Source organism: Bidens hawaiensis, unplaced genomic scaffold, assembly GCF_021521415.1.
Source record: "Bidens hawaiensis isolate Kalapana, Puna unplaced genomic scaffold, B.hawaiensis_p1.1 tig00030174_1, whole genome shotgun sequence".
NCBI lineage: Eukaryota > Viridiplantae > Streptophyta > Magnoliopsida > Asterales > Asteraceae > Bidens > Bidens hawaiensis.
In genome coordinates, this window is record NW_027495010.1 from 1 (window position 1) to 13,112 (window position 13,112).

General features: G+C 38.7%; 1 protein-coding gene across 2 annotated transcripts; it reads right to left on the reverse strand.

The window, feature by feature from the left end:
• Nucleotides 1-10,432: 10,432 nt before the first annotated feature.
• LOC143579954 (transcription factor GTE7-like) lies at nt 10,433-12,840 on the reverse strand. 2 transcript variants are annotated; one of them, XM_077063123.1, is made up of 3 exons: nt 11,268-12,840; nt 10,943-11,177; nt 10,433-10,849 (listed from the first exon to the last, which is right to left on the reverse strand). In XM_077063123.1, exons 1-3 carry the CDS (start codon nt 12,813-12,815, stop codon nt 10,797-10,799), a joined length of 1,836 nt encoding a protein of 611 aa, XP_076919238.1. In that variant the 5' UTR covers nt 12,816-12,840; the 3' UTR covers nt 10,433-10,796. The 2 variants fall into 2 exon arrangements, with proteins under 2 accessions (XP_076919238.1, XP_076919237.1); XM_077063122.1 differs by having other exon boundaries at nt 10,447-10,855.
• Between the last annotated feature and the right edge of the window lie 272 nt (nt 12,841-13,112).

Here is a 13,112-nt window from a genome sequence, read left to right on the forward strand (position 1 = left end):
CAATCCCCACTCACACTAAACCGAAATCCCTTTTACCTTTTGATCTATGCAACCCTTCAAAAGTTGGAGATTTGAACTTGTTACAAGCTTATTTATCACAGGTTGCATTTTGGCTAAAGAGTGTTCACATACATACATCACAGGTATGATCATATATAAAACCGGGTGTGAGTGAATATTGCGAGAACGTGACGTTTTGCATAAACGTAAGCTTATAAAAAGAAAAGTTCTCTTTTATTTTTCACTAACATAAAGATTGGTTATTTTGTTTCATCTTCTTGGAGCTCACTTAAGGAATAACGATAATCTAAATTTGCTGTTTTTAGAGGATATTTATAAGAAGATTGCTTGAGGACAAGCAATGTTCAAGTGTGGGGATGTTTGATGTACATAGAAATATACATCTTTTCGGAATCAAATAATCTTTAAAAACTGCAATTTCTATCTAATAGCATAGCATAAAAAACTATTTATCATAATAAAACATAATTTCAGGTGAAACCAAGCCCCAAACAAAGAAACACGCAAAAAGACAAAGAAAACACAAGAAAACAAAGAAACACGCCCTCATGCCTCAAGAAATACGCCCCCATGCTTTTGGAACAAGAAAAGACAAAATCTGGAAAGAAAAGCACGGGGCCGTTCTCATCATGCACGGGGGCGTGGACGAGAATGTAGAAAAGATAAAGAAGAATTGAGCACATGTCACTAAAAAATATGGGGCCGTTGCCAGCTCACAGAAAAGACAAAACAAATCTGGCACATACCATAAAGAAGCACGGGGGCGTGCTCATCAAGCACGGGGCCGTGCCTCACCATCCAGATTGCCTATAAATAGTGGCTCATGTTGCACTCATTTGGTGTGCCTTGAAAAGATTTCTATCTGATTCTCTCTTATAAAAACACACACTAACACTCATATAGAAGGTTTAATGAAGAGTTTGAAGGCTTGGAGGTCATCACCATCAACCATCATCAACATCATTAAGAAGGAATATTTATCTACATTTGCTTAGATCATTCCAAGTTTAATCATGTATTTGTTATCATCATTCATCTTAATGTTTATCATATGCTCATTATGAGCTAAATTCCTTTTACCATCTAAAATCTATGAAGAAGCTTTGTTTTACTTGATAATTATATAACATGTGGTGTAGTCTAGTAAAGTACATGGTTATATTACAATTATCTTTTGATGAGAAGTGTTTCACCATCTTAAATCACTAATTCAAAGTTGGTGGTTGTCAATTCTATTGGCAATCATTCATGATCGATTCATGTTCTTGAAAGATAGAAATACTTTGATACATTATCGAAACACAGATCCTTATATTATACTTAGAAATGATGAGATATAAGTTATGATGTATTTCTCTAAGTCTTGGTAATCCGAAAATGGCTTTGCCTAGGATATCATGCAAGTTAAAGAAATCATATGTTAATGAAATGTGTAATTATAACCTACATAAATCAACCAAGGGGAGGTTGTGTGAGTTAACTACAACCACCCGAAGTTGTTAGAATTGGTATTTGAGAAATCGAAGTCAATCCTAATCTTTCTACTTTACGAAACTACTTGCCAACTTAAATTGACATCATTGAGATGGCATGACATTAGGAAAGGATGGACTTTAAAATGCGCATGTTATCTCCTTAGTGCCAAAGACGCTCACTTAAGGGTTAATGAGCTATCTATCATATATTGCTACGACAAGTTTGCCACATATTTAAATATTAATTATCAATGCTAAAATGGAGTGGATTTTTGATCTTAGATGGTAACCTTCGCATAATTGAACAACTCGTTTAGAATTTTTTATCTTGGTCACCTATATATTATATATAAGTTTTTATATTTTATAAAAAGTTCAAAAATTAACCCCAAAATGATTAAAACCTCGAAAAGTAAAACAACGATTTATCATTAGAAATATTTGTGTCCACGGATCGATACTTGGTTCTTACCAATACTATTCTACATATACGATAGGTACACTTGCCTATTTTGTGTGTGTTTAGTCTTTGTAGAAATCACTTTTATAAATTTAAAACACGATCTTGTGCAAAAGTAAATCATCCCATCCTATCATATTTTATACCACACGCACGCACACATCATTATTCTTTATACACATATGCACTATTAAGATAAATGATAATGTACATATGTGTACATTATTCAGGGTCGACCCATAGGGGTGGCAGGGTGGTCGACGACCACAGGCCCGACACTCCGTTAGGCCCGAAATTTTTTCTTTTTAAAAAAATATATTTATTTTTGTTAAAAACAATATGTATATTTAATGTTTAAACCTAATTACATGACTACTAGCTTGGTCTAGTGGCAAATGAGTATTACTCTCAACCAAAAGGTTATGGGTTTAAGTCTTATTTGTGACATGTTTAATCCTATTTTTATAAAAAAGAATTTACACAACCCAAATTATAACCAAGTAAACCTATATAAAATTTAATTATTTAAACCAACAAAATACCTCATTTTTAATAAAGGCCCAAAAAAAATTTCGCCTTTGGCCCAAAAACTTTTTCGCTTTCTCGGAGCCGGGCCTGGCATTATGTAAATCAATATTAAATAAAATATACGTATGCGTATAATTAGGGTTTTTTTATGAAACCGGGATGAAAATAAAAAATGGTTTTTTTTTACCTTCTTAAATTTTTTGGTTTTTTTTATAACTTTTTAAAGGAGTTTTTTTGTGATTTAAAATGGTTATCAAAGTTTTCAATTTCCAAAAAGTTCTCTTAGGATCCTCATATATATATATATACACACACACACATATGAGTTAAAAAATAGTAAATTATGGTAATTTAAGGAAAAACATATTGTAAGACCATCCGTAATGGCAACCTTGTAGCGGCGTTTTAGCCTCAAAATGCCGAGAACACCCCCTGTTTACAGGCATCAAATAGTCTCCCAACGTTTTGGAGAAAACACTGAAAGTTGAAGGATATGGGGCCCTCACTTTCTTCCGGCCAATGAGAAAAATAGTGGTGGGTGTTTCCCTATCACCACTACGCTCGTTCTGATAATTAACTACGAATGACAGAATGAGTATAAACAAGAGTATTAACATAAATAAACGTTTTCACATAAACACAAACAAAATAAACAAATAAATAAATAAAAACTAGCATAGTAATTAGTAAGAAATAATAAAAATGGACAAAGTTGGGTTAGGACTCACGGTTTGTTTAAGTGAGAGATTTATTACTAAGTTTTAAATGCTAAAATAAGTTTACTTTAATTTTTCGTTGGGCCTCGTGCACCAAGTCTCTAGCTCTTAGAAACCAGACGACGACCCATTAAGAAATAAATAAGCTGCCAGCCCAATGAATGAACCCAGACCCAGCCCAATGAATGAACCCAGACCCAGAAGAAAGAAGACATAATAGGACATAAACTAATGTCAGCAAAGTGGAAAGGTCACTATTAGCCTGATGGAAGAAAGGCTCCATACATACGTGCTCCAGAGGATGAGGACAAGGTCCAACGGATAACAGAACGCCCCCAGCGACTCCGGCGAGGAAGGGATAAAACCGTTGGATAAAAGAGAAACTAAGAACCTAGTGGATAAAGAGGGGTCCCCTTGGACCATGTATAAGAAAATGTTATGCATGTGTAACAGATATAAAGAAAGAGGCAAATCCTGCCCATTAATAACGATAATAGTGATCCTCATAATATTCATCTTTGTTCTTCCATATCACCATTCTTATCTAAACCATCATAGAACTCTTACACTATCACGTACGATTCAATCAGAGTTTCAACATAGGCTAACCAGACGTTTCGTGAGAAGTTTGTTTAAATTTGTTCGTTTAATAAATAAATCGGACATGAACAAAAAAATTCCGCCCGGTAAGCTTGACAGACGAACACGGACATAGGCCCTGTTCGTTCAATAGTATTAATGAACGTTCAAAAATGTCTGTCTGATTACGTCCAGTAACGTTTGTCCGATTACTATGTTAAGTGTTAACTACTTTTTGAATATCATGTGGTGTAATTCCGAATTTGAGGGTGAACGTGTGTGGACTTATGATTATTCTTTTTGAATTTATATGTAATCGTTTATGTTTGTTTGTCCATTAATGTTCATTAGTGTCAGTTTTTGTTCGTTTGTCAACTAGTGACCTAGTGTCCGTGTGTTCATTTGTCCATTAGTGTGTGTTCATTAGTGTCTATTAGTGCCCGTTTACAATACTAACGAATGGAAACGGACAAACTCAATTCCTTAATGAACGGACACGAACACGAATTTTCGTTCGATACAGTGTTTGTGAACCGTTTGTTTGTCCGAAAAAAGCTTAACGGACGAACATGAACAAGGTCTCGTCCGTTTCGGTTCAGTCCGCTTACAACCCTTAGCAGGGGTGTAAACAAGTTGAGCCAAACCTTACTAGGCTGAAGCTAGACTTGTTTGATTTACGAGAGTTCAAGCTCGAGCTCAGCTCATTTCGAGCTCTTTTTCTAAAGCTCGAGCTCAGCTCGTGAGTTGTTTTAGCAAGCTCGGGCTTGGCTCGTTTATTATTCATTAGTTGATTTATATACGTTTTAATTACTTATATATATTTTTAGAAAAACTTTAAACTCGCCTAGGCTCAGCTCAAGCTCGTGTAGCGTGAAATTAGTGCATAGAAGTCCAAAAAAGGTGAAATTTAAAAATGCACAAAGCTCGTTAAGGCTCGATGAGCCTAAACGAGCTTCCCATACAAGCTCGGGCTTGGCTTGAGGTTGAAAAAGCTCGGCTCATTTCAAGTTTTTATCTATCCGAACTCGAGTAGCTCACGAACGACTCGACTCTTTTGTGTTTCTAATACCAAGACCAGTGCCCCAAATTAAGCTAATACATATGAACACTCACAATGGAGTCCCATACCCATATTATAAGAAATTACTCAGTTTTATTCATTTTCACTCCTACATTCTATATTCGAGTCCCCATTTCCATACCCCAAACAAGTTATATGAAAAACTAAAGTAAAATCCTTTATTTGGGTATTCACTATTGAAGAAACACTAAATTAAACCTGATTAGGTTTAACCCAATACCTCACCCAAAGATGGATTGATACCTAAACCGACCCCTAACAGGTTCAGCCCGATATTTACCGATGTTGTTGTTATGAATGATTATGAGTTCCAACAATGATGACCTGCAAACTAAACACCATGAGCTCGTTGGAATTGGGGGGGGGGGGGGGGGGATCTTCTCGTAACAACCCTTCAGCGTGAGAATCATTATGGTAAGTGGTAAGTATGTATTTAGAGAATATAGAGAGAGTGAAATCCTTTTTACCGTTAGACATGGTTATGTATTTATAGCCGAAGGGAGGGAGAAGGGTTTGGCCAGTTGTCCCACTCAGTGGAACCTTCTATTTTCATGGCTGAGCATGATACTCATTCCTGATTGGTTTGATAGTCTGGCGTATTGGATTCTTTCTTTCTGTGCAAGTGTTGCGCTGGTATATTCTCATTGGTCCATCTTGCACCTGTACTATTGCCATGGTTATTGAGCAGTAGCTCTGCCACGTGTCTGTCCATGGTGGAACTTCCGCTGTGCTTTATCATCTCATACTGTTATAAGCATTTCCTCCACAAAGGATCTGTGTTGTCTCGCGGAGAATACTCTTTCCGCAGGTTTCTCCCTTTTGCCGTGTATATGACCTAATATTTGTATGGTATGTCTAGTACCTTACTTCAACAACTATTAACCTTCATCTTACATTCACCTGATTAGGGGTAGAGGTGCACAAATCGGGTTCAACTGGAAAACACGAACCGGTTCGAAACCGGTTTTTTCACACCGGGCTGTAAAATGGCACCGGTTCCAATCAAGAACCGGTTCGGTTCCCGACCCGAACCGATGCCCAGATATGCTAACTTTTAAGAACCGGGTAAGGTATAAACCGGAACCGGTTTTTACGTAAAAACCGGTTCCACCAGTTTTTTTTGAAATTTAAATATCATAGCCGTTAGGAACCGGTTCCAACGGCTATATAGCCGTTTTTGACCGTTGGAACCGGTTTTTTTAACTATAAATAGGTTATTTTTTTACTCTATATAGCAAGGTTTGTTTGTGTATTTGTTAAACCACTTCCAAAACTATAAAACACACTCCTAACCACAATTAACCTTAAACCGACAACAAATGGCAACTAATGATGACGTTGTTATGGTGATCGAAACAACAAGATGCCCCGATGTTTGGGTTCATTATGATTTGTGTCTCATAACCGACTCACATGAGTTGGCACGTTGCAAATATTGCTCGAAGTTTCTTAAAGCAGGGTCCAACTCGACATTACGAAAACATACGAATAAGTATTGTCGAGAGAAAAGAAGTTTGGAAGCTAAAAAAACGGAAGTGGGAGAGTCGTCCGGCTCTACAACCCAAAAATAAGTATTCCCGGATTAAAACGACGGACTTTGTTTTTTACGTTTTAGTTGTTATGTTTAGTATCGTTTATGTTTTAATAATGTTTGTAATAGTTATTTTTTAAATAAATAAAATGTTCGTCGTTATTAAAAAAGTAACAAAAATTAATCATGAGTAACAAAAGTAATTATAATAAAACAAATCAAAACTAAATATTAGTTGAACAAGTTACAAATAATTTTACCAAAACAAATAATTACAACTCTTCTTCGTCTTCATTCTCGTCTTCACCCTCGTCTTCGTTATCGGAAGAAACCCCGTCCTCCGCCTCCTCATCATGAATATGACGCTCTATTGGTATTTCGTCTTCAAAGTTCGCCTTGTGTTGTACACGATCCACCGCATCCAAATAGTCCTTTAGGCAAATGCAAACCTCTAGAGACTCGGGAGTTAGTTTTGTTCTTCGCATAGATAACACCCTCCCACTAAGAGAAAAAACCGATTCGGAAGCAACCGTTGAGGCTTGTACGGCAAGCAAATCACGAGCCATGGCGGATAGAATGGGAAATTCGTTTTGTTTACCTTTCCACCAAGCCAACAAATCAATATTGCGAATTTCGTCGACCGTTGCGCCCTCAACATAGTTTGCTCCACTATATCGACCAAGTTCTCTACTTGGTGTGTTTCCTCTTTGCCTATTAGATGCCGATTCACGAATCCCATTCATCAAGTTTATAAGTGGGTCATTGCACGGCCTACTAGTTGTTGTTTTTTTCACAAAAGACGATCTCGTGCTTGGACCATACATTTGAAAATAATGATCATAAAGGTCTTGAAGGTTTTTGTTGAACTTGTCCTTCGCTTCCGTTGACAACTTCGGGTCAATCTCGTGCATACCTAAGTTGTCGAATATTTCCTCAATCGTTGTTTCAACCCCATTAACATTCCAATAGGGGTTTAATGCGGCGGCACAAGTAAAGACCGGCGGTATGTTTTCAAAATATTTTATGAACTTTTCTTTCATCACCGCAACAATATTTTCAAAGAGTTTGTTCTTCTCCGCAAAGCTTTTAAAAACACAAGACATATAGTACAATTCTTGCAAAACCCAACAACTAGTAGGGTAATAGACTCCCGATAATTTTGTTGTTGACTTTTTGAACACGTCAAGTACTCCAACAAATAACCGACTTGGACCCAAACACTTTCCGGAAACATATCGGCCTCGCGTTCTTCAACAAGATTGTTATGAAAAGCTTGTAAAGTTTGGCGTTGGGCAAAAGCACACTTTAACATATGACAAGTTGAGTTCCAACGGGTTAGAACGTCCCAATTCGGCCTCAAATACTTTCTTTCAACCGACTTGCAATAGTTCTTATATTCAAGATGTCTTCTTTTACCACTTTTGAAGACATCTTGTAACATAAGTCTAAAGTATTTTAAATCATCACAAATGTTTTCATTGTCAAGACCTATTTGAACAACCAAGTTGATGATATGTGCAACACATCGGACATGAAAAAAATCCCCGAAACAAGGTGGTGAATATTTAATGATAAATTTTTCAGCCGCCTTAGTATTGTTTGAAGCGTTGTCAAACGAAATCGAAAATATTTTATTTCTCAAGTTGTAAGTCGTTATAACTTCATCAAGTAATTCAAACAATTTTTCGGCGGTATGTGGGAACGGGAAGTTTTCAAAAGCGATGGTGCGTTTCATCAATTGCCATGTCACCGGATCAACCTAATGAGCGGTGACACATATGTATGATTCGGGCAACCCGTGTGGTGCCGACCAAACATCGGTAGTTAAACTAACCATGGCTTCTAAAGAATGAAAAGACTCGATTAACTCTTTTTTAGCACACTCCCACAACCTGATACAATATCGTCTTAAGGTAGTACGACTTACATGTGTGTATCTCGGTTGTAGAGTTTCGCGAATCAACGACGTCAACTCCGGGTCATCAAAGTGGTTAAACGGCAAACCTCGTTGAATAACGAACTTTGCCATTCTATCTTGAACTTGAGTCGTGTTGTAACGAAATAGTGTACCATCTTTACCCAAGTCAATTTGATCGGTCGCGCCAATCCCTTTCAACGCCTTGCAATATGGCTTCTCGATGTGCTTTCTCAAAGTAGAGTTGGAATCGTGTTTTAATATTGAACCACATAGTTTGCAACGAGCCTTTTGATAACCTTCGTCATCCACAATCAAATCCCAATTCTTCCATATGTCTTGGTTGTGGTTATGGTTGACTACCGTAACAACCCTTGGGTCCTCCGTAACAGGAACGGGGCAACAAAAACACTCTTCTTAGCCTTCTTGTTAGTTTTTTTGATGGGTGCCATAATAATATTTAGTTGGATGGTCGGGTAACGGAACAGGTTTGCTAAAGGAGTAGTATTTTAGTTTGTTTTTGAGTTTGGTGGTGAAATTAGTGGTGGAAAACAAGTTATATATAGGTTTGGGCATCAAAAACCGGTTCCAACGGCTATATTACCGTTGGAACCGGTTCCAACGGATCTATTGTCTCTCGAAAACCGGTTCCAACGGCTATATTACCGTTGGAACCGGTTCCAACGGCTAATTGGTGGCTAAAAAACCGGTTCCAACGGCTATATTACCGTTGGAACCGGTTCCAACGGCTACTTTGACTTTTGTTTGGCTCTTCAAAAAAAACCCGCCGGAACCGGTTTTTCCGGGTACGAACCGAACCGGTTACAATTAAGAACCGGGTAGGAACCGGGTTGGAACTGATACTAACATACAAATATGAGAACCGGGTACGATTTTCGGGTACAAAAATACCCAAACCGGGTATTGTACCAACCGGGTTGGAACTGGAACCGGTTCCGGTTCGGTTCCACCAGTTAGGTTCCGGAACCGGTTTTTTTGTGCACGTCTAATTAGGGGGAATCAGACCTCTTAAAAATTGAAAATTTTTATCGATGAATATGTATTTTGGTTAAACTATATATATGAATGAGGATGGGGATTCCATTGTGAAAAGTGAATTCGCCCCTGCCTGAATTTGATGTTTTTGGTAATTGCTTTCTGTCGAGCCACTAACAAAGATGATGATGTTCTCAGCCGATCTAGTTGTATACAACATTCTGTTTTTAGAATTGAAATATGTAGTTGCATAGTCAATACTTTTGAATATAATAATAAATACAACTAAAGAAAAACTAAACAATTCATGTTAAAATATGAAGTTACATAGTTAATACTATTTGTAAAACGAAAATTAAACAACCCATGCTATGTTATATTATGTTAATAGTTTAACACCTACATAATAATAAATGTTGAATACGCAAGTACATAATTAAAAACAATGAAAGGGATAATAGTCAAGAGATCATCAAACCATAAAAAAGAGTAGTAGAGCTAAAAACAGGTATGAGGACGCCCAAGCTCTTGGGCAGCTAGCTGAGCTTAACTAATTTACATTACAACCTTGATTTCAACTTTTTATTCGATGTGCATGTGAAGTTGATGAGTCCGGAAAGTGGTTCATTTGGATTTCATTTTTTAAACGAAAATTGGGCAAACGTGTATGTCATGTCATGTCTGCATCTCCAGATTTTATGTTATTGCTTTTACAATTTCGAATCCAAATATCAACTCTTGTTGACTGACCCATTCAAGGTCAACCCTGAAGATCATGGACCAATCTCATGTATTTCAACAAAACCATCCTAGGATTATTACTAGGATCAACCAAAACTATCCTATTGTATTTCAACAAAAGCCATCCCATTATTCATTTTCAGCAACTCCCGCAACTCGCACCTATTGCTCTTGATGACCCCACCGAAGATGTTCCTGCTCGGGGTGATCGAGTGTGTTTCTAAATGAAAATGAGTTCAATGGATTCTGATATTACATTAGATAAGTGATTGCATCATTGAGGTATAAAGGAGCTGCAAGACAAGGTCATTATAACTTCAAACTAACATTCTTTTGAGACAAAACTTAAAATTGTTAATAAAAAACTTTGGAACTACATTTTTGTACCTTGTCATCAGCCATCACAGTGTCTAACATTTGATATCACAACAAATTAGAACAATAAGAATTTTGCAAAGTGATGGATGGATGATGATTCCTACAACTACATTACACTTTGTCTTGTTGGTCATATGTACACAACCACCCCATCCCCTCCCTCCTCTCCTTCCTATAAATAATAATAATAACATATAAAGTCAGCAGCAACACTCTCAAATACCTAAATCAAAAACCCAATTTCTCCTACCTCCATTACTTCTTCCCTTTAAACCATCTTCACCACATCCCGCGCAATGCCAATGCCACCCGCAGCGGTTCTTGATGCATTTCTCACATTCCGACTCATTGATTGATCACGTATTCTGTTCGGTGTCAAGACTGCGCATCATCTGCATCCGAATCACTCCCAGAAGAGCTCCCAGAGCCTGAATCTGTAAACAAATCACAATCAACCTTATTATAAACCGCCTCTTGTTTTTCAACATACTTCAAATTGCTGGAAAGACAAGATTCAATACCACTAGAGGACGATGAATCGCCACTGCTCGAGCTGCTTGATCCACTCGAACTACTGCTTGCAGCATTGTCATTTCCAGGACCTGCGCCTGCACCGAGGCCACCACCACCATCATCTTTCTCAATCTCCACGTGCGGGAAGCTGCTCTCGGGCATCTCGTCCCCAATGTCAACATCCTCTTCCCCTGTTTCTTTCTTGCTCTTCTTCATATTATCCATTTTCTCAACAAATGCAACCTGTATTACACAAAACAGAAACGACCCGTCAATTACCAAACCAAATCGAGTAAGCATTAAATGGAAAAAGTTACAAATTGAAAGTCTTACATCATCAATGTCGGCCGAGGCGCTTGCAGCAGCAAGAGCTGGATTACTACTAACCAAAAGCGCCTGTCTTTTCGTCTTGCTAACATGTTTCTTCCAATTCGTCACAAACCGATCAAGCTCCCAAAGCGTTTCCGTATCCAACGCTTCGATATCAAGCTCGATTTCATCACCCTCTTGCGCCAACTGATTGTTCCTCTTCCGTATAATCTGCAACAGCTGAGGCATCTTTTCCGGAGGCATACTCTGCAACCCTAACCCTAACTTCTGTTTCTCCTCCATATTCATTTCCCTCTTGTTCGGGTCCTTTGCCCTCGGCTTTGGCTGCTTCGGCACTAATGCCCGTGTTGAGGTCGACAACTGCTTGATCGGCTCCGTGGCCTGCATTGGCGAAGGAGTTCGTTCTCGTATCCTTTCTTGCACCCGTTCTTGAATCCGTTCAGGCACCCGTTCTGGTTCCATCCGAATAGGCGATTGAACCACCGGTGGAATAATTGGATTAGACGCGGTCGAGTGATTTTGCTTGTTGGAAACCGAAGGCATAGCCGGGGCACTGGTTTTCGGTTTCTTTACCCTCTCGGGCGATCGAATATCGTCCCACGAACTTCCATCCAATTCATCGACAGCCGAAAACTCATTCACATGATTATGATGAGTCGCCAATTTCGCCTGAATCGGTCTAAACAACTCTTCGAAATAATTCAACAGCTGATCCGCCATTCCGTGAACCTCATCCGTTCTCGGGTTATACAACATCGCATTCTCAAACACCAATCTCACATCCATCGCAAAATCCACCGGATTCCCGTAAAAATGTTTGGATAAATTCGACTTCACCGTGCCCAAATCCATCGGCCGTTTAATAATCTGGTGATAATCATGAAGCCCTAAAGCAACCGCGTCCACCGGCTTATTAAAAACCCAGCTCATCTTATGCTTCATCAATTTCGTCAAAGCCTGCCGACACATCTTCATCAAATTCTCATCGGATTCGCCTCCGTTCACCCGGAAATGCTTCGGCTCTTTCAGGTTCGACCCGAACGGATCCGGCATCCGTTTATTCCCAGACAATTTCTTAAATTTACCATTCGCCGATCTGGGGTTAGGGTTAGGGTTTACACCCACGGTCTGAATCCGATCGTTTAAATTCCGAATCCGTTCAAGATCCGCCACCAATTTCTTCCTCAGCTCATTAATCTCGCTTCTAGAACAGGCGGCAACGTTATACGTCACATACCCAACGTGATTGGACCCATTTCCGTACACCCCGGTGTCAACCGGCCTCTGATTGAACGAGTAGGCGTCATCGGACGCCGTCTGGGTCACCACAGGGTCAACGGCACCGTTGTTGGGAACACGGCCGTTAATACCGACGTTGCCGAAATGCTTCTTCTTGCTGGATTTGGGTTTTTGGTTAGGGTTAGGGTTAGGGTTCAGATGACGTGGATTATTGTTGGAATAATTTGGGATTTCACCCATGAATGATTGATGATGATGATGGCTGTAGCTCGTCTGATTATTATTCCTACTTGCTAACGCCGTCGACGCCATTAACGGGACTCGACGGCAGCGTTAACGGCGGTAACAATCATACATACATGCGTGATAATAATAATAATAATAATAATAATAATAATAATAATAACAAACGACGTCGGAAAATTGAACAGGAAATATATATAAATAATAATATTATTTATATATATGTGGAGATTATGGTGTTCTAGGGTTTGATACTGAGCGAAGATTGAAGGGGTTGGGGGTGGTTCTTAAAGGCGATAAGATCTGACCGTCGTAAACCCGGGCAGGATATCCGCCGTTGATTACTTTCTGACCGCTCATCCAACG

Excerpts from the sequence above, each read along its gene's own strand:
- LOC143579954 (XM_077063122.1), bottom strand. The coding sequence starts at position 12,815 with ATGGCGTCGACGGCGTTAGCAAGTAGGAATAATAATCAGACGAGCTAC. Across the intron at positions 11,178-11,267 it reads CCTCGGCCGACATTGATGAT|GTTGCATTTGTTGAGAAAAT; the intron begins GTAAGACTTTCA and ends TGTGTAATACAG. Across the intron at positions 10,856-10,942 it reads CGATTCATCGTCCTCTAGTG|ATTCAGGCTCTGGGAGCTCT; the intron begins GTATTGAATCTT and ends ATTTGTTTACAG.